At 39.8% G+C, this 27411-nt stretch overlaps 1 protein-coding gene across 2 annotated transcripts; it reads right to left on the reverse strand.

The window, feature by feature from the left end:
• Positions 1-27: 27 nt before the first annotated feature.
• On the reverse strand, positions 28-26758 carry serinc5 (serine incorporator 5). 2 transcript variants are annotated; one of them, XM_066711995.1, is made up of 12 exons: positions 26347-26758; positions 18346-18510; positions 14579-14757; positions 13648-13730; positions 10366-10459; positions 7879-8090; positions 7294-7389; positions 6554-6683; positions 5844-5913; positions 5052-5091; positions 3466-3610; positions 28-3309 (listed from the first exon to the last, which is right to left on the reverse strand). In XM_066711995.1, the coding sequence occupies exons 1-12, from the start codon at positions 26371-26373 to the stop codon at positions 3162-3164; spliced, it is 1389 nt and encodes a 462-aa protein (XP_066568092.1). In that variant the 5' UTR covers positions 26374-26758; the 3' UTR covers positions 28-3161. The 2 variants fall into 2 exon arrangements, with proteins under 2 accessions (XP_066568092.1, XP_066568093.1); XM_066711996.1 differs by lacking the exon at positions 26347-26758 and adding an exon at positions 26263-26325.
• Between the last annotated feature and the right edge of the window lie 653 nt (positions 26759-27411).

Below are 27411 nucleotides of genomic sequence, written 5' to 3' on the forward strand. Positions count from 1 at the left end.
TGTATGAAAGGAATTTAACATAGAACACAATGTTTATTTTTTATTTTATTTTTCTGTGTAATAACTGAGGTTTACAAAAAACTGCATGTAACAGGGCACATTCCTGTCTTTTCAACCAAGCTAAACAGGGTATATATATATATTTAATTCATGCTTTTCAACAAAGAATTCTGAAGGGTGTACACATTAATAACTTCCTACAGGAGAACAAAACCACAAACTGAGATGAATCTATCAACACAAGCTATTTGCATAGGAGAAAAAATATCCCCCTATCTGCATCATTCATCGTGTTGGATGCAAAATGGAGATTTCATTACAACAAATCACAGTGAAAGGGTTAAGAATCTCAGCAAGGCTTTAATATTCATGTTACTCATAATACACACATTACACACCCAGCCCCATGACTGAAAGTGTTGGATTCCTGGAAGGCAGAACCTGGTGCAGACAAGGCAGCACATTATTAGTGTATATAGTAGAGTGGAGTATAAATTCAAAGCATAACAAAAAACAGCTGTATACTGATCACCTAGGCTGAGGTTTGTAGAGGTGTGAGGTTCAGAGTCCAAACCCTTCAAGCCAACTGTTCGGACCTATTATTTCAAAACGCAAGAAGCCAGAGATAACTACTGAAGAGTGACATCTTGCAGAGCATGTGTAACAGGCATCACATCAGAAATGTTTATTCCAACATGGCCAGACAGCACCCCATGTTACCTGCGTATACAGTACATAAAGAAAAAAACAAACTAACAAAAAACTGAATTAATCTTTCAAGTGTGGTCACCCACAATTTATTATTCCATGTGGTGTCTTCGACTTATAATCAAGGAAAACAACAAAAGCACAAGATTGTTAAAAAGCTTGAAATAGGACATACTAGTATTTAATACATTTCAGTTTCCTTCTGACATTCTCAATAGCTATAAAAATAATTATAGAAACAAAATGCCAGAATCCTTCATAAAGATGGGTTATTGCTTCTTAATTTTTAATCTCCTCTAGAGTACTCCTCTAGAGTAGACACATTAAATCAAATGGGATTTAAATCATAGAAATATCAGAAAGTTCTTATACCAAAATACATGTGGTTTATAGGTAGAATGTAAAGCTCAAGAAATTCTCCTACTTTAATGATGCAAGTCCCACAGTTAAATTTGTATTATGAAAGTGTCTTACTTTTTCCAAGTGGGAATGTGAAAGGGTATGGGAGAATATCATGACCTGTAATTTACAATTCCATACTACTGAGTTACAAAGTAACAAAAGTGTCATGTCTATTATAAGAATAAGATAAGAATTTAAATGACACACAGAAACATCACAGTGACTTCTAGAGCATAAAACTATAAACCTGGAAACCAGATTGCTTCTCATGTTAATCTTTTAAAAATAAACCTCTGAAATGACAACCTGTGTCAATAAGGCAGTTTCTGCACATGGTTCAGGAGTATATATTGCATTCAGAAGGCTCCCTTCACATGTGCCACAGTTCTGAAAATAAATACATGAAGCAAGAAATGTTCATGCAATAGGAAACTACAGCCAGTATTCAGTACCAGCAAAACAAAACAAAAACATTTACCTGAAGACTGGTCCCAATATTAGGCATGTCTAGAACATGTTAAATGTGCAATGTTTCATTTAAAGAAATGTTTACTCATTGTAGTTAAGCTTTATTATATATATATATTTTTTAATATAACAATCTTATGAAATATCTTGAAGACAGTTTTACTCTCAACCTTTGGCAATTATGCATAGTTCTTGGCATTTTTGTAGTGGGTTCTCTTATTTTAATGTTTTAACTAATCATGAACATATCTATGTTTGGACAAGCAATACTATTCATTACATAATAACAAAAAACAAGAAAAACACCTAAGAAATTCAGAAAACACAGAAGTAAAGAAAATGTGCACCAGAGAAAACCAAACCATCCAAATGAATTTGGCTCCTAGCTGCTGCTCGATCCCAGAACCTGACACCTTCTGTTCCATGTCTGCTTCCACTGACTACACAGTGACTGCCATTCAGAATTAAACGCAAGTCAAAAGTACTACATTTCCAGTTAAATAAAGAAAAAAGGAATGTTCACTGAAAAGAAAACACATCCAACCCCAAAAATAGAGATTTGCACATCTATAATTTGTGGTCAGTTTTCAGTGGTCTTAAAAGTTATGCCACTTAAAGCAATTAACACAATCCATGGTGATGCAGAAGAACATGTCCTGAGGTACAAAACAGAATGCCATGCAAGGTCAGCCTACACTACACTGAGTTGCCCTCTTGTGTCGCTGTTGTTCATTCTTCAGAAATAGGGATTACAGCCAACTACAGACAAATACTTTGCATTTATTTTCCTTTGGAGTCTCATCACAAAGTGCGCTGAACTACAGGATGTCGACTCGGTCAGTCTGACGGCACAGTTTCTCACAATGACATTTCATAGCCAACTACAGTACATCATGTATAGACCCCTCTTTTTTTATGGCTTTTAATTTAGACTAAGCACCAGTCTTGTCACACAATCAGTTGAAATTGGCCTCATATTCTACCATATTAACAAAGAAAAAAATGTCCTCACAGCTACTTTTTTGGAAATACAAAACACTTATAGAATTGCTACAAAAAGGATTTTCAACCTGTAGAAACAACATAAAAAAACAGAACTATATTATAAAAACATAGGTTTGCTTTGTTCAGTTTTGAAGCTATCCATGAAAATCTTACAAAACACTATTACTGCAGCTCGATCAGTTGCATAGAATACAATGACCCAGATAACGAACAGGCAAAGACACTTTTAGGTGAATCCGGAGCCTGAGCAATGTTTCTTCACCTGCTGTTATTCACTTCTATAACAAAATCCAACGGCAGTCATCACCACCATAATCAGTCCTGAATCCTCATTAGGCGAGGGCTTTAGAAGACGTTGATAGAGAAGACCTAACATGACAAACACAAACTCTCCCTTTATAAAAAAAAAGTTTTAAAATGGCCAATAAGGCAGAAATAGCTCACCCAGCATCACGTCTGGTATAGGTATAAAAAGTACCCAGAATAACCAGGATTGCAGACATGGAGAAACAGAAATCTGACACGAAGGAAGAGGAAGGGAGTGCCAGAGGTGAGGTTTTTGTTTTTGATAAGATTCCTCAGTGTAGAAATTCCCTTTTGGGACACACAATGGGTGCCACGAGTGTCCATGTGTACAGCAAGATGCAGGCCCAGCAGGAGGCCATCTTGATCCAGTAAACAGACCAGCTCCCGTGGAAGAGCTTCTCGATTTTGGCATTATCGTAACTGTGGAGGAGGACAAGCAAGCACAAGTGAGAATTTCCAGGATTGTGAAGATGAATACCCAATCATACAGCACTTGACACTAAATATGTATCATTCATAACCTTTGAGACATTTTATCGGTGGGGAAACACGAGGGTAATTTCCTGGTATACTTACTGGAACCAGTTAGTGACGGTCATCATGACATAGAGAGATCCGAGAAAGAAGACAAAGTGGAAGAAGGAGTAGCTGTAGACGGTGCCTTCATTCTCGTCCATGATGACTTTTTGCCCTCCTCTACGGGCATCCACTGTGTGATCCGCTGCACAGAGAGCCACAGAGCAAAGGGTTGAATGACTGCAGCTGCAAGACTTTCCTCTCTTGGCACGGCCATCACTGTGCGTCGGGGCTTACATGAGTAATTCACAGTCACCTGCGCATCATCTCCAGTTCAGGTAATCACACAGATCAAACTGAACATTGAGAGCTTCACTGTATTCTACATCTGTTTTGATGACTCACTCAAGAAACTCCTTACTCTTCCCCAACATTTCGTAATATAATTTTGGCTTTGAATCCGAGTTCCTCCTTATATAGAGGCATCAGACACTACTACTACTACTACTACTACTACTACTACTACTACTACTACTACTACTACTACTACTACTACTACTACTACTACTACTACTACTACTACTACTACTACTACTACTACCACCACCACCACCACCACCACCACCACCACCACCACCACCACCACCACCACCACCACAATCCTAGTATGCATTTACTGTGGCAACTATCTTTAATACTACAACTGTTCAGCACCTCAAATCAGAAGAATGAAACATAACACACACTGCCGCCAGCAGACTTTGGACAATGCATCACTTCAGTGCACACAGCAATACCTACCTGGTCTATTTTTGTAACTTTTTAGCACGTTCACTTGACTGGTTTTGAGGTCTGTGATAAGGGTGTGGCACACACATTATGGTTCCAACCTTTTTGAGCCATTTTGAGACTTGAATACAAGCAGAAAATGTGAAACTAATATTTGCAGAAGTTGCTACAGACGCTGTTTTTCCATTTCCTGCTCTGGCTGGAACACAGAGAACGGATAGAATTCTATTTTAATCCAGAACAGCATGTTTTAGGCAGGAAGACTGATGTCTTTAATGCCATGTGCCCTTTCTTCTTCCTATTTCTTTATTGTCACTTACTATACAGCTTTATCACACTGGGCACAATGCTGTTACACATTTCCCATTGTATGAAAATAAATACTATTGGCTCCTAATTGTGTGTAACTTTTCCCATTTTATAAATTACATTTACTAATTCACAACATTTGAATACTTGGATTATCAGGTTCTCTTTGTAAGCTGCTTTACAGTTGCAATTATAACCATTCTAGCAACAAACATGTCTGTTTGTGTTTGTAAATCTGTTGGTGTCTGTCCTTGAATCAGATATCCGTTAGATGTAAAAGGTTCCTTTTTGCTACTGGGAAATTATAGAGGTTGCTGTGGAGTTCAGCCAGCTGCACTTATTTATCCAAATGGCAGGTTCTTTGAGTTAAAATTTCTGAATTTAAATCTTTCAGAATGTATTTGGGTTAGTCAATTAATCTGCCAAAGTTAATTACATAAAAACAAATTTGATGTAGCATGCTTTTTGTTCTATTATATCTAGATAGTTTATAGACAGATCTACAACATTTAAAGTGTCCCCCCTTATAGAATAAAATATATAATTACCATCATTCCCTTGTTCACAGCAGAAACAGCAACGTGCCACCTGGGGTACAGGAAGTATATGTTAGGATGAGCTAAAATGAAGAGCTTTCTGTTGGAAAGATATTGAATACAACAATCTTTTCGAAGCAAGTTGAACAAATTTGCTTTTCACAGTAAAAGTACTGGACTTTTTACAATTCTATGTTACAATAGTGACATTTACAATTATAGTGCCTTTATTCCTTTCAAGCATGGTAAACCAAGGCAACTGACATCTCTGATTTTGCCGATAAAGACATTCTGGAAAAAAAAAACTAGAATTTCAGAAATGTAAGTATATAACAAAAAGTGGAATATTAATTGTGAAGTTTTTAATATATTTTAAAGTGCTTTGTGAAATCCAGCAATATCATAGAGCATCTATAAGACCAGTGCCCTGGAGGCATTTGACACAGGCACTCTCAAACACTGTGACTCTGGCAACAAGGTGAATATATTAACTAAGACTTGCATTTAAATTTAAATAATGTACCAGACTTCAGCCTACACCTCCCCGGGAATCGCAAATTACCAGCCTGTGACCCCATCGCACTGATGTGTGCAGACAGAAGTCATTTTGTACCCCTGCTAATTAAAATCATGATAGGGCAGTGGTTTGCAATTTGAGATTTGTGGGGGGGAGATCAAGGTCTGGATGTGGTCTAGGACTGAGCCTGAAATGTGCAACAATGTCAAGACGGGCCTTGTGTGTCCCTGTGAAACTGATCCACAATGAGCATTTGCTTCGACACCTGCTTGTGGAGTGAAATTTACCTCGTTTTCTGTGAGAGTTGTCTTGCAGACCCTCAGGGCTGCAGTGCTGGACCTTGTAGTAGAAACCAAACTGAAATAAAAACAAAAAGCTGGTTCACTGAATGTTCCATTTGAGTAACATCCAGATTCTGAGTGACTGAAACTGAGAAAGATATTATGAGCAATACAAGCAAGCAAAACATAGAGCAGCCAAAAATACAGAAACCCTGAAAAACAATGATAAGAAACTAAACTAACAGTAAGCCCAATCATAGCTTTAATCATGACCCTTGAGGAATGAAAATCAGATGAAAGGATTCCGGTCATGTTGTGGACAGTCCCCATGCAATTTCCCCCATCCATGCTGTAAATATGAGTACAGTAGACACAAATTCACCTGTAATCATCAGATGCAAATTTGGTTTAAAACAGTTGATTACATTTAAAAATAAAGTTGTCTATTCTATTGTCAAGGTATGGATATTGTACCAAATGATCATAGACATTGAAAAACTCACACAAAGCTCTAGTTGGAACAGCAGCAGTAAAACCGCAACAGATTAGCTACTAAAGTGAACGTTACTGAAATGTGTCACTTCAGGTCAAATACAAAGCAATGTGATTAATATATGAAGTGAATTTTAAAAAGGCAGAATAAAAAAAGAACACCAGATGAATAAGTAAAAGTAAAAGCAATGAATACGATTTTTGAAGTAGTTAACATGTATTACCAGGAATACAACACGCAGCCGAACAGGATGACTGTGCCCAGGCCTGTGACCAGCTTGTCTTCAAACTGAAGCCCTGAGCTGAAGGCTGAGGCACAGATGGTAACATTTGCGTGACTTGCGGCATCCTTTTCTGCAAGAGAACCAGCAATGTATTAAAAACGGTGATGAAAACAGTGGTTTCTATGTGCTAATGTATTTTTTTATTTTACAACTAATTCATATTACTTTCTTAAGCAAAGAGCTATTGATGTGAACCCCAAGCTGGCATCAGACCATGAAGTGAAAAACACTTTTGAGTCTTTGCATGACTGGCTCATGACTGGTTCCGAGTTTCGCTAAGGCGCTCCATGGGCCATTTCAAAAGCTGAAGCTGCAATGTGCGTCACGAATGATACTTTTCACTGTCCTGATAAAAACAATGCTTGCTTCTGCAAATTAGTGATGTGTTGATGTGTTAAATATTATAATTCACTGTCCCAGGCTACATGTCATCATGATAAAGACATTTTTTCATGGACAATAATAAAACAAATCAGTTTTTGCTGCATATTAATGAGGAGGCATCGTTAGATGATGTTGTGCAAATCTCTCTACAGTCCACAACAGATCAGAATAGAGGGGTAGGACTAGGTTTCATGTCCTACTTTATTTTTAATTAATGCAAAACACACACTCTTGCAGAAAGGCAAGCCGACAGAGAGCTCAGGGTGGAAGTGCTTATGTGGAACGGGCCGACTCACCATCTTCTACCGGTTGGCTTGCCAGCGCGGAGAAGGTGAGGTACATGACGTACACGCTGATGACCCCGGACTGAAGCAGGCCCGAGTTGGGCTTTACTGAGGAGGAAACACAAGGGACGGTCAGCAGCAGAAACCGAGAGAACGAGCAAAGAACATTTCACTTGTATGCCCTTTCACTGCACAATGTAGATTTCTACAGCATCCTCCTTTGTGGAAGCAACCGAAAGATTCTGTAAATTAAAGCCAAACTAAAAACCTGCAGCAAATATCTAAGACTTCCTTGGCAAAAATACATTAACAATTCCAAGACTGATATAGGGGATTGCTTCAAATGCAAGCTCTTTGACACGCTGCTTGCCCTGTGTTCACACTGGGAACAGGGTGTTAATAGATAGAGGGCTGTTTGACAGCAAGCAAAAGCAGAACCTCTGTACTTTAAACTCGCTCTCAAAATGTTGCTCTGGTAGCTTGCAACAGAGAGAACAATGCACTGTATAACAGCAAATGTCTTGACTTTCTGGTTTACAGCATTGTTCACATGCAATCTCTCAAATCAAAACTTTCAAAGAATGAATGTTTACTCACATTTCTGAACGCAGGGTGAGATTGCCAACAGGGAGACAATCAAGCACAGACCTGAATTGACTCCAAGTAAGACCTTGTTGAGAATGCACCCTTCTGGGGCCGTGTGGAAGAGGCACATTAGAAGCAGAGCCCCAACCGCCACGGAGTAGAGGCACAGTGTGACCAGGGCCAGAGCTGCATACCACAGCTTGTTGCGTTTTGTACCCGACGTCCTACAAAACAAAGATTAAGGTCATATGTTGTGTGAACTGCACCTGAAACACGTTTTTTTAATAACAATTTGTTCAGTCATGCACTCTAACTGAATTTCACTCCTTGTTGACATTGTGGTTTAATTAAAGTGAGTGAGTATATGGCATTATGCATTACTGGATATTTTAAAGCTCACAATCATTTCACCAGCTGTAAAACTGGTATATCTGGACTAATGATGTCCTTAATGATGTTTCCCAGAGCTAGATACTTCGGACTGATAACGTTTCCATAAAACCATCACTAGGGACTGTGATCTCAAAAATCTTCATTGGCAGACTCTCTTTTGTATCATTTCCTGCCTTAATAAATATTATCACAGTCCGTAACTAAACAAGTGAGGAAGGTTGTTCTGCTTCTCGCACAGACTAATTTTATTCCCACTCGCTCACACCTCTGTACTTCCCCAAACAAGCACATTAAGCAACAGTATTATTCTTGGAATTGCATCTAAAGTTTTAAACGAAGTCCGGTAGAAGATTCTTCTTAATTTCTATTTATAACCAGGGGAAGGAAAGTAAATCAAGCCTGGCTTCATTTCTGTTTGCCCTGCTGGCCTGCTGTATGCATTCTGTCAAGGGCCTGGACTATAGCCAAAGTTTTCCCACTCACATTGGTAAATCATTCTGTACAGACCAACACTGACAAGGACGTGGAGGCCTGGTGAAGCCAATGTGCAAAAGGCATATGGCCACTCCTAATTTATACACACAGCCACATTTCAGATTTTGACTAATATGCACTATGGTTTAACTGTAAACACAGGGCAGCTGCATGCACTAAGCTTGTAATTAGGAAGTTAAAGGATATCTCAAAAGAAAAGCTCATTGTCTCACACAAAAAAAATCCGTCAAATTATATATTGTACTTGCAGCCATGCAAAGTAGCAGGAATTTTCCGGACCACCTCAGACAAGCGGCAACATTATCTCCTGGATTTCAGTTCAGTCTTATGCTACCTTTCCACTCTACTACACAGGAGAGGAGCAAGTGAAACAAAGATGGCTGCCCAATACACATCTGTAGCCCATCTTGCTAGGAGGCCTGCAGTCAATCAGCAGCTACTGAAGAGGAACAGATAAAGCTAAATAAGGATTAGACTGCTAAAATTATTACTGCCTGCAAATAAAATACACCTGAGGCAAGACTGCTGTCAATTTCTAAGACACTGAGTTTCCTTTAAAAGTGAGTGAGGTTTTTTTTTTTTTTTTTGGGACTGTAACACTATTTTAATGGACTGTGAAGTCTTGGAAGAATGCAATTGCCTGGAATTTCCAAAAACATTTCACATTATGAAAAGGGTTCAGAAATTGTCACCATTACAAAAGAAATAAAAATAACCAAACCATATAAATAAATGCATCAAATTTGAACAATTTCTCATACTAAAGGACACCACTTCAGTATTTATAAGATAATTACAATTAGGTTTTTAGGTTTACATCACCTCCTATGCTATCGAAAGGCCTGCACTCATTTCTGTTCAGTGGTTACTAAATCTGTTCCAGTTTAATTATGAGGATGCACTAGCCCAAATTAATTAATTTCAAAACCTATAGCAAAAAAGCCTCTCTACCAGTATGTCTGTCTGGGGATTCCTGGTTCACTGTCTTCTCAAAAAGCAACAATTAACTGAGGTTTCTTTAGAAAAATGTGGTTGCCAGTGGTGCCAGCCATCCTACTTATTTAGTCATTGAAGTGCTTAGGAAGTATACAACATAATGTTCTCCACAATTGACCCAAGAAGATGATGAAAAAGGTTATTAAAATGCAGCAAAACATGATAATTACTGTATTTGAAGTCCATTATTTCTGGTTAAATCCAGACATTACCAGTCGCACAAAAAAATGTCATCCAGACAACGCCAAGAACTCAACCTCTCCAGAAGATGTGGTCACACTCTATTGCCTTTCACACGTCACTTTAACTACTCATTCCACGTCTGACATTTCCATCGGCCAACTAAACACAAAGATCCTATATTTATAACTTGCTCAAGAGGCTGACGAATGCTGACTGTGTTCTTTCTGTGATTAGTATGTTCAACAGATGACAGCAGACGATCTGCCTCAGTATTGTCAGACAGGAAATAAACCTTGTCACTCAATGGCTTCCTAACATGTTACTCTGTGCAAATGAACAAATTTACACTGAAACTGCACCACAGGAAGAAGAATAATCCTTCTGCCAACTCCATCCTCATCATGACCATTACTTGGAAATGCGCCATCTTACCAGTTTTTGTTCCACTTGTGTGCAAACTCCACCAGGAGCATAAGCTGGATCACCAGGAACAGGAATCCTCCCGCTGCCCCGACGTACCGCCAAACTGTAATCCAAGAAAGAAGACGGATACATTACAATGCTCTGAACCCGTACACATGCACAGTACTTTTTGTGCCTTTGCATCAGCCATTATAATCACAGCCATGGGAGCAGCTTTCACACAGCGCATGTCTTGTGTGGGATGTCTTGCTTTCAAGATTATTTGCTGTACAGAGTATAGCAAACTTCACATCCCCTTGGAACTGCAGACTCACTGAAACGCCATGAGTTCCACAAATCTGCAACATCTAGGCACTTAAAAATAACTGCACAAACGAAATCCTGAGTAATAGAGTGTGTCCCTTGGTATGGTAAGCTGTCATTTTCATTTTGCACCGCCTTGCCACCTTTTCCACTGGCACACACAAGTCAATACAGTGACATACCACATACAACATGCAACATGCAACCTGGACCCTCTCCCTTCTCGTCTCTTCCAAGCAACCGCTCCTGATCTTCTCCCCTTCATCTCCTCCCTCCTCAACTCCTCACTCCTCTCTGGCTGTTTCCCCTCTGCATTTAAACAAGCTGCTGTCATCCCACTGCTCAAGAAACCAACCCTTGATGCCACCTTTCCTCAGAACTACCGCCCCGTCTCCCTACTTCCCTTCCTCTCCAAGACTCTCGAGCGGGCGGTCCACCATCAGCTCTCGGACTTTCTGTCCCAACACTCACTCCTTGATCCTCTGCAATCTGGCTGAATCCGGCACTCCACTGAAATGGCTCTCCTGGCTGTCACTGACTCCCTCAGCCGCGCTCGGGCAGCCTCCCTCTCCTCAGTCCTCATCCTCCTCTAAGATCTTCCCGTCTTTTCCCTCTTCTGACCCTCTCATCCCCTCACGCATCTCTTCCTGCTTGTCTGCCATTTCCACCTGGATGCACTCGCACCACCTCAAGTTCAACCTCTCCAAATCAGATCTCCTCTTTTTCCGCCACTCTTCCTCACCTTCTGCTGACCTCCCCATCTCGATCCCCTTGGAATCCACCACACTCTCTCCTTCTTCTTCCGCTAAAAATCTAGGAGTCACCCTCGATCCTGCGCTCTCCTACACCCAGCACATCACCACGCTGACACGCACCTGCAGATTCTTCCTAAGCAACATACGCCTGATCCGTCCCTTCCTCACCGACTACTCAACTCAGCTACTCGTCCAGTCACTGTTCCTCTCCCGCCTGGACAACTGCAACTCCCTCCTGGCCGGCCTGCCTGCATCCACTACCCACCCACTCCAGCTCATCCAGAACTCTGCGGCTCGTCTGGTATTCTCTCTGCCACGATTCGCACACGCTGCTCCACTGCTCCGCTCCCTCCACTGGCTCCCGATAGCGGCACGCATTCAGTTCAAGACTTTGACCCTCACCTACAGCTGTCTTCACCACACTGCACCAAGCTACCTGCAGACCCTCGTCTCCCCATACATCCCCTCCAGACCACTGCGCTCCTCCAGTGCCAGAAGGCTAACTCTGCCTCCTCTCCACTCTCCTTCCTCCAGAGCCCGCTCCTTCTCATCCCTGGCCCCTAAGTGGTGGAATGACCTGCCCACCGAAGTCAAAACAGCAGAGTCCTTGACCTCATTCCGGCGCTTACTCAAGACGCATCTCTTCCGACAGCACTTGTAATATTAGTACTATCCCTGCTAGATAGCACTTCAGCTTATTATGCTCCTCGCATTCTTGATTGTTTTCCTCCTTGCTCCCTTTCCCGTAGCCCTAGTCTGTAACTCTACATCTTGACAGCACTTAGCTTTCACCGTCCAGGATGTAGGAAGTCTCTTACTGTACTTTGTGTAAATTGTAATTGTAATTTGTAAAATTTATTATTTTGAATTGCTATGTTTTAGCTAAATTGAATTTGTAATGATTGATGCCTTATACTTCTCTGTATTTTTGCACTTATGTTGTAAGTCGCCCTGGATAAGGGCGTCTGCCAAGAAATAAAAATAATAATAATAATAATACCACGAGACTCTAGCCCCCAAAAGCTACTAGCTATCAACTCTGCACTAGACAGTGAATTTCATAATCACTTTGCATTTTAAATTTTACTTTGTAATAAAAATGGTTCTCCTGCAAGATTTAGGTCACAGTGATTCTCGGTTTCACATGCGTTGAGTGTAGCTCAATTCCTGGGGATGCTGGTGTATACACTGGCCCAGCTCCATGCCAAGTGTTGCCAATGTTTCTTCTCTTATTTTGGGTTCACTGACAGCTCACACACTGAGGTTTGGTGGTCTACATAAATATCAAACAGTCCATATGCAAGACTTAACATTCCAGGGAAGAAATAATAACCACTTAATTATCCAACTCCTTTGCAACATAGCTTATCTCCACATTAAAGCAGAACAATACTGTACAATCCTATAATCTGTCACTGTATGTTTTTTGCAGACCAACGTGGTTTTGGCATTACTTTTCCATGCAGCAATTTCAAGATAAAACCCCAAGAATAAAAGTGTTGATCACAATGAAAGGTCTTGTCTGCAGATAATAATAATAATAATAATAATAATAATAATAATAATAATAATAATAATGTTTGGAACTATCAATGCCAGATACAAAACACAGTCAAACATTAAGAACATAAGAAAGTTTACAAACGAGAGGAGGCCATTTGACCCATCATGCTCGTTTGGTGTCCATTAGTATTTAAGTGATCCAAGGATCCAATCTAGTCTATTTTTAAAATGTTCCCAATTGTCACTTCAACCACATCGCTGGGGAGTTTGTTCAGATTGTAACAACTCTCTGTGTGAAAAAGTGTCTCCTGTTTTCTGTCTTGAATGCCTTGAAGCCCAATTTCCATTTGTGTCCCCGGGTGCGAGTGTCCCTGCTGATCTGGAAAAGCTCCTCTGGTTTGATGTGGTCGATGCCTTTCATGATTTTGAAGACTTGGATCAAGTCCCCAAATAGTCTCCTCTGTTCCAGGGTGAAAAGGTTCAGTTGCCTCAGTCTCTCAGTAGGACATTCCCTTCAGACCTGGAATAACCTGGTTGCTCTCATCTGAACTGCTTTTCTTGAAGTGTGGTGCCCAGAACTATAGACAGTATTCCAGGTGAGGTCTAACTATTAGCTACGTTGTCACATTGGACACTGTCACAGAGTGTTTAAAACTGCATTAATTTACTGTAAACGACAATCTGAAATATGCACAGGTAAAAACACAACAGGGATTAAACACAGCTGTACCTTGAAGGAACGTATCCTGATCTGGAAGAAAAAAACCTCCTACACAGCAAGCAAGCAAGACCACAAACTTCAGGAACCAGAATCTGTACAAAAATAAAATTAATAAAGCAAGAAATCAAGTCACCTCATAATGCAAACCATATGGTATCCAACCAATGAGGTTTCGGTACAGATCTTCTAATATTGATATCAAGTTATTTTAGAAAAAAAAAAAACATACCTTCAACAATACTAAACCATGTAATGCATGGTTGTCCTATACAGCAGAAAAGCTTATTTTATTGAACTTATTAATATAAAAGAATGCCTATATACACATATTATCATTAAACATCTGTCAGGTTCACTCAATATTTAATTATGAAATTGACAAAGAACATCTTAGCCTGCTAATTAATTTATAAGGTTGTCCAAAGAGCACATGAAATGTACTCTTAAGATTTAGACAAAAGTACATTTACGAACACAGCTTTTCCTGACAATTGAGGCAAATTAAACAACTTTTCTTTATGCAAGTTTAACAGGGAGTTATACATTGTTAACATTCCACAAATTCAAAGCTTTGTTTTTAATTTATTTTTGTACTTGTAAACAATTCCTTACAATTTCCTGTTGACAAAGGTTTCATTTTAATGCATTAATTTCTTTCCAAAACCGCAGGCAGGCAACTCAGGACAACTAAAGGAAAAGGACCAAGGCTTCAGCCCAACAAGCATGCATTTGAGAGTCCTGGAGACTGACTTGAAAACCTGGGGATGTGTGTGTACATTCTGTGAGGCAAAATACTTTAACACTGAGGTATCTAAAGCACTGGCCCAGATTCAAACTCAAGGCTTCAGAGGTGAATGAACTGGAGGGGAAGAAACACTAAGAATACTTAAGAAATCTTTTGAGCAATTTCAAAAGTTAAGTCTTGGCCAAGTTTACATACCCATTGTGAACGTAGGCCCGACACTCCCTGCTGCTGTTAACTCTGATGGTGAAAATTGCGAAGATAAAGAAGAAGCAGGCCATCCCGAAGCAGACCTTGTAGACTGCAGAGTACCCCACCAGCGTCTCACACTCTTCCCCGGCTTTAATGCCTGAGCACAGATCCTTGAAGTATGTAATCTGGACAAGAACAAAACTACATCAACTTACATGCCAGAGTCGAAACACATTGTTCCCAAGTCACAAATGGCGCAGACACTATACTTGGGGTGGGTGAAGGTTCTTCTTATTCTTCTGTTGTATTGTTTTTGGCATTTTCGTTTGTGATATATATACCAGGAACATTTAAACAATGAAAACAACAGGTAGTCTGTTTGATAAAGTGTCGTGGGTTACAACAATTGTGCAGATACACCAGGACAGGTGAAATCAGAGCAGTTCTCTCTTACTTTGTGATCTGTTCTGCAAAGAGGAAAACTTTCTTTATAGCATTTAATTAAATCTATTTTTAAATCATGTAATATTTTTGTGAAATTACAACAAAATTATTTAATTAAATTCCGTATTTTTTTCATGAGTTCTGCCTTTGCTCAAAATGCAATTTAAACTGAACTCTCTTTATCCTGCACTGGCACTGTGCCAGGTCACTGGTTCTTTGAAATTACAATTAAGGACTTGAAAGGTAGAAACAGGGAATAACTTCCTTTCTTTCATCTGATGGTTTCCCTTGAGTGCTAACAAGCTATCAGATGAAAAGACCTAATTGTGTCCACAAAAAATATCTTCAGCCAAGAATAAGCTGATAAAGAGCAGCAAGTGACACCCACAGTCCTTGCGCAGAGGGGTTTGCACAGTCTGCTAATTCACTTTCAGGAATGCCATCAAAGAGTGAAATGAATAAATTACAAGGTTAATTTCAAGCAGCTGGCGTTTCATTATACAAGAGAACGAAGAAAAGACCGACATTTAACAGCATATCGCCCCCAAACTTAAAACTTGTGGTCTGCATATAGACACAAGGATTTTAATGTGCGTTTCAGTTATAAACTACCAGCGATTGGCTTGAAATTTTGTACATTTTGTACAATGCACATTAAAAAAATTGCTTGGCCAGTGTGGTACTTCAATTCAGAAATTCCTAAAAAATAAACTTAAATGTAGGTATTAAAAAAATAAATGTTGCATTAGTGCAGTGAAACATCACCATACAAAAAAAACTGAAAAAAAAAAAAAAAAAAAATCCCATGGCAACTACCCCCTGGGCCTCATTCTGCAGCACATTTATCATTAGTGGTTCCCGAGGCTGACATTAACTGGGCCAGTTGTAGTGCAGCACCTAGTCTTTATCTCACATTAGCAGGGATATTGTGCCACTCATAGCAAGGGTTTTTACACTCGATCATGAATGTGTGAAGTACAAATATATCTCAGCCCAAATATAGATTTTTCCAACAGAAAAACTAGAATTTATACATTTCTGGATATTGTACTTATAACTTCTATTGCATTTTGGCCTGACAGTGACGATGTATTCCATTAGGGATTAAAAAACAACTACAAGCCATCATACATGCAGTTTTTGTCCTCCCTGTCCAAGAACATTATACAGCTCTGGAAAAATTAAGAGACCAGTGCAAAATTATCAGTTTTACTATTTATAGGTATGTGTTTGGGTAAAATGAACATTGTTGTTTTATTCTATAAACTACTGACAACATTTCTTCCAAATTCCAAATAATATTGTCATTTAGAGCATTTATTTGCAGAAAATTACAACTGGTCAAAATAACAAAAAAGATGCAGTGTTGTCAGACCTCGAATAATTCAAAGAAAATAAGTTTATATTCATTTTTAAACAACACAATACTAAGTTTTTAACTTAGGAAGAGTTCAGGTGGAATATTTGGTGTAATAACACTGATTTTCAAATTACAGCTTTCATGCATCTTGGCATGCTCTCCACCAGTCTTTCACACTGATGTTGGGTGACTTTATGCCACTCCTGGTGCAAAAATTCAAGCAGCTCGGCATTGTTTGATGGCTTGTGACCATTCATCTTCCTCTTGATCACATTCTGAGGTTTTCAATGGGGGTTCAGGTCTGGAGATTGGGCTGGCCATGACAGGGTCTTGCTCTGGTGGTCCTCCATCCACACCTTGATTGACCTGACTGTGTGGCATGGACCATTGTCCTGCTGGAAAAAACAATCCTCAGAGTTGGGGAACATTGTCAGAGCAGAAGGAAGCAAGTTTTCTTCCAGGAAAAAACTTGTACAAATCTGCCTGATTACAGCCTTGCTGAAGCACACCCAGATCACCAGGTCTTCGTCTAACCATTATACGACCAGGTGTTAGGCAAAGCTGAAAATCGGACTCATCAGAGAAGATGACCTTACTCCAGTCCTCTACGGTCCAATCCTTATGGTCTTTTGCAAACCTCGGCCTGGCTCGTTTTTGATTCTCATTGATGAAGGGCTTTTTTCTAGCTTTGCACGACGTCAGCCCTGCCCCTAGGAGCCTGTTTCGAACCATCCTCGCCATGCACTTCACCCCAGCTACCATTTGCCATTATTTTTGTAGGTCACTTGATTTCATCCTATGGTTGTTGAGTGACATTCAAATTAGTTGGCGGTCATCCTGGTCAGTGGAGAGTCGTTTTCGCCCTCTGCCGGTCTGTAGCTTTATTGTCCCCAATGTCTGCTGCTTAACCTTGTTCTTATGAACCACCGTCTTTGAAATTTTAAGCATGCCAGTAAAGCCAGAATTGAACCCTTCTTTTCCTCATTCAAAACATTCCTTTTCAACTCTTTTGGCATGGTAAATAGTTATTTTTTGATTCCAATTACTTTTGACGTACTACTAGCACTGTTTTTGCCATCCAGTTGGTCCTATTGCAAGAGGATAGTGATACCACAGCAGTTTGCTTTTTTTTAACTTTCCCTCATTAAATAATTTGGTTCAGGTGATAACCTAATCTGTACTTCATTCATTAGAATTAGGTGTGCCTGTGTTGGAATTCAATGGAATGGCTGCCATACATGCAGAGATGCTGATTAAAGAAAAATTTGCAGTGGTCTCAATTTTTTGCAGAGCTGTACATTTTCGATTAACCTAGATGCACAGATTAACCTCTTTTGTACCAAGCCTTGGGAACAAAATTTCATGGATTTCAAGTATGGAACATATAAATATATTGAAAACATTCAGTTCTATTTGACAAGTAATGCAAACGACAACAAATTGGAGCAATGTGGCAATAAAATATGTTTAAAATAAATAAATACTTGATTGACAGGTGAGGTCATGGAATTGTGTAATAAGCAGTGAATGTTTCTCATAAAGCCAAAACACCACAATTCATGTGGTGGCACACAACCAACCCTTATTAACACTGGAAACTTGAAGCAGTCTTCTAAACAACCTTTTTAAAGTAAATTTTCTGTCATTATGGGCTTTGTTGCCATGTAAACAGGCCAAAATCAAACAATTACTGACTCCAAAACCTTACTAGACACTGGATAACACATCAGCTAAATAAAATTACAAAATGTCCGAAACTAAAAAAAACAAAAACTACAGCTTACTGGCAAAATTCATATAAAACACTAATTGAAATGTTTTTGCAATATCTTTTTGTTAGGAGATAACCCTGATAAATGACTGGGCATGCTCCGTCTTTCCAATCAAGACTGCCCTGGATGTCAGGAGCCGAATGCACCTGACCTGAAGGATGCTGGCGGTCTGTGGCAGTTACAAGCAGCTTACTTACTTCCTTCATCTGATCCGTAATCGTGGGAGACATCATGATGACACAGATGACCGTGACCAGCAGGAAGTACAGGGCGTACATGAAGCGTGTTCCAGTGGACTGCTTGATCTTCGGGCACCAACTGCAGCACAGGGAACAGGCAGCAGACCCGCAGCAGCAAGCCAGCTGGAACGAAAGGGCAATCCTCACCAGTGAGAACACTGCTCAGCACCCATCACAGATGCGCAGCCCATGCCTGGGTCAGCTCTACACGCTCAAGCACCGTTACACACATCAGCTTTCTGGAAGTTGACCAGCCTCAGACATACATGCGTACTGGACTGATAATGTCATATAGGATTCTGATCAGGTCTAGTCCTTTACATCTTGCGTGACACAGAGAAAGCCACAAGGGTGCATGAAGGACCAAGAGAAGGGAAAAAGTCACAGATGTCTTGAATTTGTTTCACTTCACTGTGTAACTGGGGCTGCAAGATCCTTCAAAAAACAGATGGCAAGAAACAAGTTACTGGACACCACGTGAACAACCTCTAATTAGCCTATTCAGCAGTGAAATGCATAGTTTCAAAATCGATGCAGTATCTAAGCTAGGGCTGTCATGATTCATTGAGTAACCAGAGTAATTTGATTACAAAATATCCTCCATTAGAATGTATTGCCTCGAGGCTTCTATAAATAAAAAGGCAGTGAACATCGTTTTGGTTCGTTTGCTGATCGAAATCTGTTTTTCACACTCCGAACCGCACTGAATACAAAACAAACCTCTCGTGTGAACGAGCCTTTAGTCTGTATTACAGTGACACAGATGGTAGTTTGTTTCAAATTATTTAATTTGATTTTACTGTACTAATGTCAAACTTAAAAAAATGAAAAAATAAAATAAATTGTTTTGAGCAATCAATCGCAGATCTGCAAAACCAGACTATTGGGTCCAGTGACCACACCACAAAAACACACAACCACAAAACTGATGAACTGGGAATAGCGCGAAAACACACCTAGAGTGACTTATTGTTTGTCTTTCCCTCCTGACTAGTTCTTGCTACTGAGTCCCAACCGAACCAGCGCCCTGATTAGAACCAACAGCCCAGTAAACACAATGAAGGAAACTACAAAACGGGGAAATGAATGCACTTGTACAGACATGTCCACAGTATGGGTCCGGGTCTCCTCTCCGGATCCACAGGCTTCTGTAGCGTCTCGGTCCCATGTCTACAGAGTTCTATTCGTGACCAGCATGAATTCCTCTACTGGTGAACATTTGCTTTAAATCATGATTATCCTAATTTCATCTGCAGCTTCTCCGAGAACGTCTGTGGTACTAGTGCTCCCATTAAGTAAACCATCAGCTTAACTTCCAGAAACTGACTTTCCTTAGTGTCCACTCAATTAGTAATTTTGAAAGAGAAATCTCACAAGCTTTTCAATCGTTTTCTTGATTACATCTGTAAGTCACAACAAAGTGTCATCAAATTTGAATTGATGATGATAATCTCTACTGTGTAATAGAGATGATCATCAACAATTCAAATTTGATTTATATAAATTAAATAAAAATATTTTTTATATCATTTTCCTTTTGTCTGGATTTTGTTTTCACTGTCACTATCAAGTTCCCCAGGAATTAGGCCTACAGGTTTGCAGTTTCTTGCATTCTAATAAACACGTTATTTACATGCCTGTGCAGAAATGCTGGCATACTCTTTACAAACATATCATTGTGGCAAATAAAGCTTTAATTCAAGTCAAATACAATGGCTGGGATGTTCAACTACAATAAGATTGCTCCAAGCATGTCCCCCACATGAGGATGAAACCACAGTAGTGCAATCCTGAAATGGCATGTGTACCCCATTGCATTCTGATTTATAAATAGTATAAAGTGGCATCTTACAAAAAAAAAAAAAAAAAAAAAAAGTGATAGGGTACAGATCTGTTCTTTGCAATTCATGGGTAGGTCACATTTCTTATTTTTCTAACCCCAAGTAACACTTCATTTTCCCCTACAAATTTGTAATCCTGGGATGTACAACATCCACAAAACAATAGTTTAATGACCTATTAGTAAACACGTTTTAGCATGTACTATAATAAACACTTGACGGAAATAAGGAATACGAGTACTACACCATACAATGAGTAATGAAAGCATGCTAACGTTCCTCATGGGGGGTAGAAATGACCATCAACAGACCTCCCCTATGTGAAAAAAACAATGGTCTCCACAACAACCATTTTTGAAAGGAAGCGGAATCTGACTGCTCTCACAGCAGACGGGTGGTGGGCCTGCACGGTTACGTCTTTTATTCAGGGCCACATTAACCTCCTTCCACTGCAACTTGGAAAACCAAAGGGATCACATTGTCATACATCAGCCATGTCCTTAGCCATGCACAGTTCGGTTAACACCCTCACTATTTGCACAAATCCCACCTCCCTGCCCCCACGCACAACCACACCGCTGGCTCATTCCAGACTGAAAGATTAACAATGCGCCGCTCCTCAGGCTGGCCGGCTTCTTTTGTACTGCTCTGCTTGCTTTGGATGGCCTTCTGAAAAGCACGTGACCTGCCTCAAAAATAGAAAAAAAAAAAAACTCTCTAATGAAAAGACAATAGCCTGGCCATTGTTGGAGCACAACACTCATTGGGATTTTCTCATGCTCCTCTACGTGGGTGTGGCTGAGTTTCTCTTCTTTTCTGAAGTCTTTCCAAGTCAGTGACAACACGTACCAACACACAGCCAACTCCTAGGCTACATCACTCCCACCACTCTCCAATACTAAGAATATTAGGACACAGACATTGTGGAGCTGAAACTCACCAGCATGTTTGCTATACTGAAGGAATCACTGCTTTTTCCTTTGAATATAAGCTAGAGGTTTACTACATAGACAGGAAAATGCTGTAACAATTTGCATTTCAGAAGAAGAAAATGTGTTTTTTGTTTGAGAAATCACAGGGAATAAACTCCTGTACATTAATGAAAGGGATTAATTTGAATTAGACTTATGTAGATTCATTTAGTAGTTATCTTGATCCATTTAAAAAGAATTAAGCCTGTCAGCGTTAAATGTATTTGAAAGCACAGTGCAACTAGCAATTTAGCTAAAGGGGTTAGATGGTGCTCAACATCTTCATTAAATGTTTGTGCTGTTGCATATTTTCATTCAGAACTGTAGAATAGCACCTATGTCAGAACCTTTGAATAGGTTTAACAATAAAACGCAGAGGCGGGGGTCCAGAGTTTTATGCTTGTACAGAATTTCCTCTGTTTCCTTAGAACAATTGTCAGCATCACCTCCTCTGTGAGAATTGTGCAGACCTAAAAAGAGACGCCACTTTTTTTTCTTTCCTCCAGTACATTTGCTGAAATCCATTTAAAGGAAAATGGTTTTGAAAGCCATCCTGAGTGTGTTATCTGGCACTCTGGAGCAGATGGTTATTAAACAAGATGCTTTGCTCTCCATACAATCCTAGATAGAGTAACTAACACATATATAGAAACTCTACAATAAACAGGAAAAAAAAAATGTCAACATGAAAAACACTTAGCCTAAGATTTACTATCAAAGCTTAGAGGTGGGGTTAGGACTAAAGCAAAGCCTAGATTTAGGGTTGGGATTAGGACAGGGTTAAACATTGGGTTTAGGCTTGCAACTCAGAATAAGGTTTAGGCTAGGGTCAAGGCTAGAAATAGGGTTAGATGTATGCCTACAACCAGGGAAGAGTTGAGGGTTAGTTACAGTATCAGAGTGTCTTTGTTTTTAGTACTCGGCAGTAAAAAAAAATTAATTCCCTGCACTAGCCTCTGGAGAGGAATTTTCTGCTGGCCAGAAAAGATGAGCAGTAAAAATGTCCTGGTGCTCAAAACATAGCTGGTACATTGTACTGTAGGAAAATAAGCAATAGTGGTTGTTAGATGTGGCTGGGTTTAATTAGTCTACAGTGAGCACAGTGTCAGTGACCAGCAAAGTGCACGTGGACATGCTCAGCTAGAGCCCCAGACCTTTCCTTCAGGAATAATACCTCTGAAGAATAAATGGAAAGCTTTCCCCTGAAAGGGTTTTCACTCTTGGAAAATTACATCCCTCTAAATGAAAAACATAAATTAAGCCAAAGCTGTGGCGAACCATGTTCCCACTTCCCAGTTTTCACCTGCCAATGTCAAGCATTACGAAGATTGCATAGAGACTGCATCTTATCCTAGGCAAGCAGTGTGAAATAGGTCACCTTGCACTCTGATGCGGAGTCTTAAAGCTGACAAACGTGGAAAAGAATGGCTTTTAAGTGCCCACTTTTCACGTGTAACTTACTGAGCAATTTTAGGATAATATGGAAAAAGGAAAATACGAAAAATGCAGCTGCGATTGAAGCAGAGCTATAGTTTCAGTGAAACCTGTAATGGCAGCGAAGACGAGATGTTCAGCTTCTCGCAGATATACCAAAAACATTTCAAATTACAGACAGTACACAAGGATATACTGTAAAGATTCACTCCCTACACACAAAGGCTGATTTATTGTCTTTAGTTTGCAGCCAGCTAGACAGTCTGCTTCAGTTGATATAATGCCATACTCAGTTTGCTTTGTGTTCACAACAGGAAATGTAACTGTGGCATTTAAACTCAAGCTATCGATACAATTTTTCATTTTAACACCAAAATCCACAGCTGTCCCGTTGACTGCAAAGCCAGAGAGAATGTTTGAGTTTCCCACTGTACCTACATGGTCCTTTTTCGTCAGCTGAGAGTGACATCATTGTGTCTTCTACAAATAAGCCTATTGTTGAGACAGTGATTGGTGACAGCACCAAAGCAGTTATTAGATCCAACTCCCTGTAGAAAAACAGATCCCTCCCACCGCCATTTGCTATTCAAATTCATGAGGAGAGTGGGCAAAAATAACAAGTCAAGAACAGGCTGAGAACTGTAGAGCCTGAGTCATCAAATGAGACGATGACCTCATACACTTTTCTCTGCTTGAAGAATAACACAGACACAGCAAAAAGAAAATGGGTCATCAAATATTAAAACGGTCATAGTAACACAGCACTCAACTCGTCACTTATGCAGAAGTGAAAGCCTCCCTCAATTTTGCCATTTCGATCGCAAATGCGTTTCCTGTCCTTGATCGTAATATTTACATTTCATTTTGTTGACAAATATGAACTGTTATTGACAGGAGTTAATTTTACAGTTTGCACATTTAAATAGCAAACCATACATTTAAACTGTACATGTTCATAATTCCATCATCTCGATGGACATAGAACATCCGTCATGTGTCCGGGAGTAATAATGGACCGACACAATTAAGGCATAAAGGGGTATTTTACTAAACCATGACCTGCCATCATACTGCACCCTGAACAGTAGGCATTACAGATTAAAAGGTCTGTGTTCACAAGTCAATACCATATGCCGAACAGCCATGGTTTACAAGTTTGGGAAAAAGACAAACGGTTTGTTTGTTTTATCATTAAGTGTAGGAATAATCCCAAATATTAAAATATGCAAAAGAGACACACATTCTGTTTGGATTTGTGAATTTATAATCATATTGTTTGTAATAATCAGTAAAACAAACCTCTTAAGACACTATTCTGCTATTCTGAAAGTAGTTATAGCAGTTGAGAATTTGGTGCCAACTGTACAGAATGAAACAATAAATAACAGATCTTGAAATGTATCCCATGATCAAATTTAAACAAACTGTGGGCTATTGGACATTTGGAGGAAAATATCAGCTTGGAAATTACCAGAACCACCTCCCTGCTGTCAGAGGGGGAATAGGAATTTGGGAAGTACTAACCAGGGTGTGTATTACTCAGTCTTCAAGCATGTTATCCTGAACTGTGCTGTCTGCAGTGGTATCCTTGTGTTTATGTGTTATACTGTACTTTTCTCTGGGGCGATTGAAACAAGTTTTCCTGGCTTGAATCACTGAGCCTGAATCTGTATCCTCTCCTTTGATTACTCTTTCTCCTTCCATAGAAATTAAAATCCAGCATTTATCCCTTTTTTATTGTAATGGTTTTAAATTGGGGAATCCCAAAGGGATGGACACGTGTCATCATAACTTGGCTTGAATATACGCTCTGGTGAAATTAAACAACTGTATGAAGTAATTCGTTTTCCATGCTATATTTCCAGGGGAAAATAACTGCTGCCATGACAGCATAAACATTCCCCTGTGGGACCATGCAGCTGCATTGATAAGGCAAATTACTGGTTGAGTTGTACTTTTTAACAGAATACAATTATACACAGTAAAGGGTCAAGACAAATTAATCAACTTAAAAAAGCAGTTAAAGCACAGGAGTATGAAGAGCAACTTTCCACTTTCTAATTTAATTTATGTTGCTGCTGTCCTCATCGCTTGGGTTTTAGTTTTTCAACATTACTTGAATTATCTTTAATAAAATGTTGTTTAGTGTAGTTTAGAGTTAAAATATGATTCTGAGACAGAGATGAAGGAAGTTACAGAAGTAAACAAAATAGGAGTGTAGAATTTCAATGCAATTGCCATTTGTTTTCCTTTCCGACCAAGTCATCTGACATCTCGTCAAACTGTAAGCATTCCTCCATTCCTTCCAGGACTAATCTATTCCCCACATAGTCAAATTGGATTTGGGAATTAAAGGCGCACACACACCAAATAACACCTAGTAGAAGGAAGAGAAGTAAGAAGAAAAACACCTTTACTACCATATCAATATCAAGAAGCGTCTAAAATAAAAGCACCCATCACCTCAGTGTACATCACATTTCAACATACATTCATGTTTTTTTTTTTAGTAAATGTAGGCTACCTTTTAAAATCTACTCCTTGAAATGTAAGAAGTGTTTTGAAACTATACAGGCAAATTCCATTAAAAAATAATATAAATCAAGAACCATAAGCAATAACTGGACTTTTTGTTATCCATGCCAAGGAACTGTGACATGGTGGTTCCCTTTCTGAAACTCACACGTGCCTTTCTATTCTTCACCATGTTTGACTTTTTCACAATTATTCATTGGGCTTTGAAGTCACAGGCTCGGGATAAGCCGACATGGCAGAGGACAGAAGTGTAAAACTGGTTTCTACAACCCAACTGCAACATAGTGACAATAAATCACCGAGGCTTGCCATTCGGATAACAGCTGGTTGCAATGGAAAAACATTAAAAAACAAAGCGTGCATTCCCGCAGATCTTAAAAAAGGGGGATCTGCTGTTGCAAACGAATGGTTAAAGCGATTAAACACTGCGGTCACCTTTGACTCAGATGCAAGTTCCCTGTCCTCGAAACACACTGGTTAGTTACACTGCAAAACACTGGACACGACCAACCAACCCGACAAAGCCTTTCAACTTCATTTACAGAGAGGGGGAGCAGACCAGGCAAGGAAAGACAAAGACGACAACAGGGAAAACGAGCCATTGCAATCACCTCTCTCACCCTGCAGTGGGTAGTTTTGTACATCTGGGCTACATGATCATAAACTTTAAGTCCCATTAAGGATGCCGAAGGTGTATGTACTAATAAAAAATAAAAATAGTAAAAAGTATCACTTATATTGCTCACTGAGAGTTGATCAAATGCAATTATGCTGGGCGTTGTATTATGGAAAAACAGCCTACATCCATATGGGCAGTAAACGCCTGTACACCTCTGGGAAAAGACGCAAACTAACAAAGCCCCGACGTGAAACAACTCCAAACGCAAATATAGGCTACATTATTAAGATGACATATTATAATGTACTGTGGCGGAAATGTTGGCAAAGTAAAACACCGTAACCCCCAACCACAAGAGCACAGCACATTTTCAGAGCAAGACACAACAATACACGTTTAAAACAATAAAGCAGCGACAGACGAAGCACTGCACCCGCGGCGCCCCGCGTTCAAACACGGAGTGAGACGCACTTACGCGTCTTTCCATACGAGCAGTGAAATCCGTGAAATCTGCTTCCGTGTCTCTCAAACACCACACAACTCAGTCCAACAGCCTTACCTGAGACAGACACCAGGAGCGGGACATGTTGGCGGTTCAAGCCGAAAAACGGGTGGGGGGAGAGAAAACAAAACAGATGTACGTGTGTGTTAATGTCCACCTCCGGCTGGGAGAGATGCTGCCTGTCGGAGTCCGATCCCAGATGGAGACGCGCCGCGATGGCGCTACAGCTGCTCAGACGCTGGTGCGCACAGCCGCCGCACTGGGTTTATACCATCCGCAGGTCCAAGCAAGCCTGGCCATTGTCAGCAACAGAAAAGTTCACACAGGCAGCAGAGCCAGTCACATAATAACAATCCGTTTTAAATACGGGTCCTATCCCGGGCAGGGGGGGCTCCCTTCGCATATTTCTGTTATCATCTCACGTCTCTTTCGACTTCCTGTTGTCGTCAGTTGTTTTGTACTTGTGCTTTCCGGGGCTTTTTTAAACAAAATATATACTGTTTAGTTTAGAAAAGAGGTCTGCATTCACGTGTGTATTTCCCCACCCCCTGTTTTGAAAAGGCAGGGGGGCTTTCAAAGAAATGCAATAGAAGACCCCCGGAGAAGGAGGGATTCATCACACAACACATTACAGTGAATCATACGTTTTTTCATTGAGGACAAAATATGTTTTGTCAAGAGTCACGAAAGAGAATTTCATACATACTCAATTGACATATAAATGCCTTTATAATATATTATTCTCGATTTTAAAACGCACATTTGAGGAAATATTAATATTATACAAATATAATTAATATTCATACATGTATGGGAGTGTAGGGGTGGCCACCATGGTTTATTCTTCAAGCATCATGGAACAAGGTGTAGGTGTACTTTAATAGATGTATCTGTACCTGAAGGCACAATATGTGTGTCATAGAGGACAGACAATTTACAATCAGCCATAACATTATGACCACTGACAGGTGAAGTGAATAACACTGATAATCTCGATATCATGGCACCTGTCAGTGGGTGGGATATATTAGGCAGCAAGTGACCATTTTGTCCTCAAAGTTGATGTGTTAGAAGCAGGAAAAATGGGCAGCGTAAGGATCTGAGCGACTTTGACAAGGGCCA

Source organism: Amia ocellicauda, chromosome 8 (assembly GCF_036373705.1).
Source record: "Amia ocellicauda isolate fAmiCal2 chromosome 8, fAmiCal2.hap1, whole genome shotgun sequence".
In the NCBI taxonomy this organism is placed as follows: domain Eukaryota; kingdom Metazoa; phylum Chordata; class Actinopteri; order Amiiformes; family Amiidae; genus Amia; species Amia ocellicauda.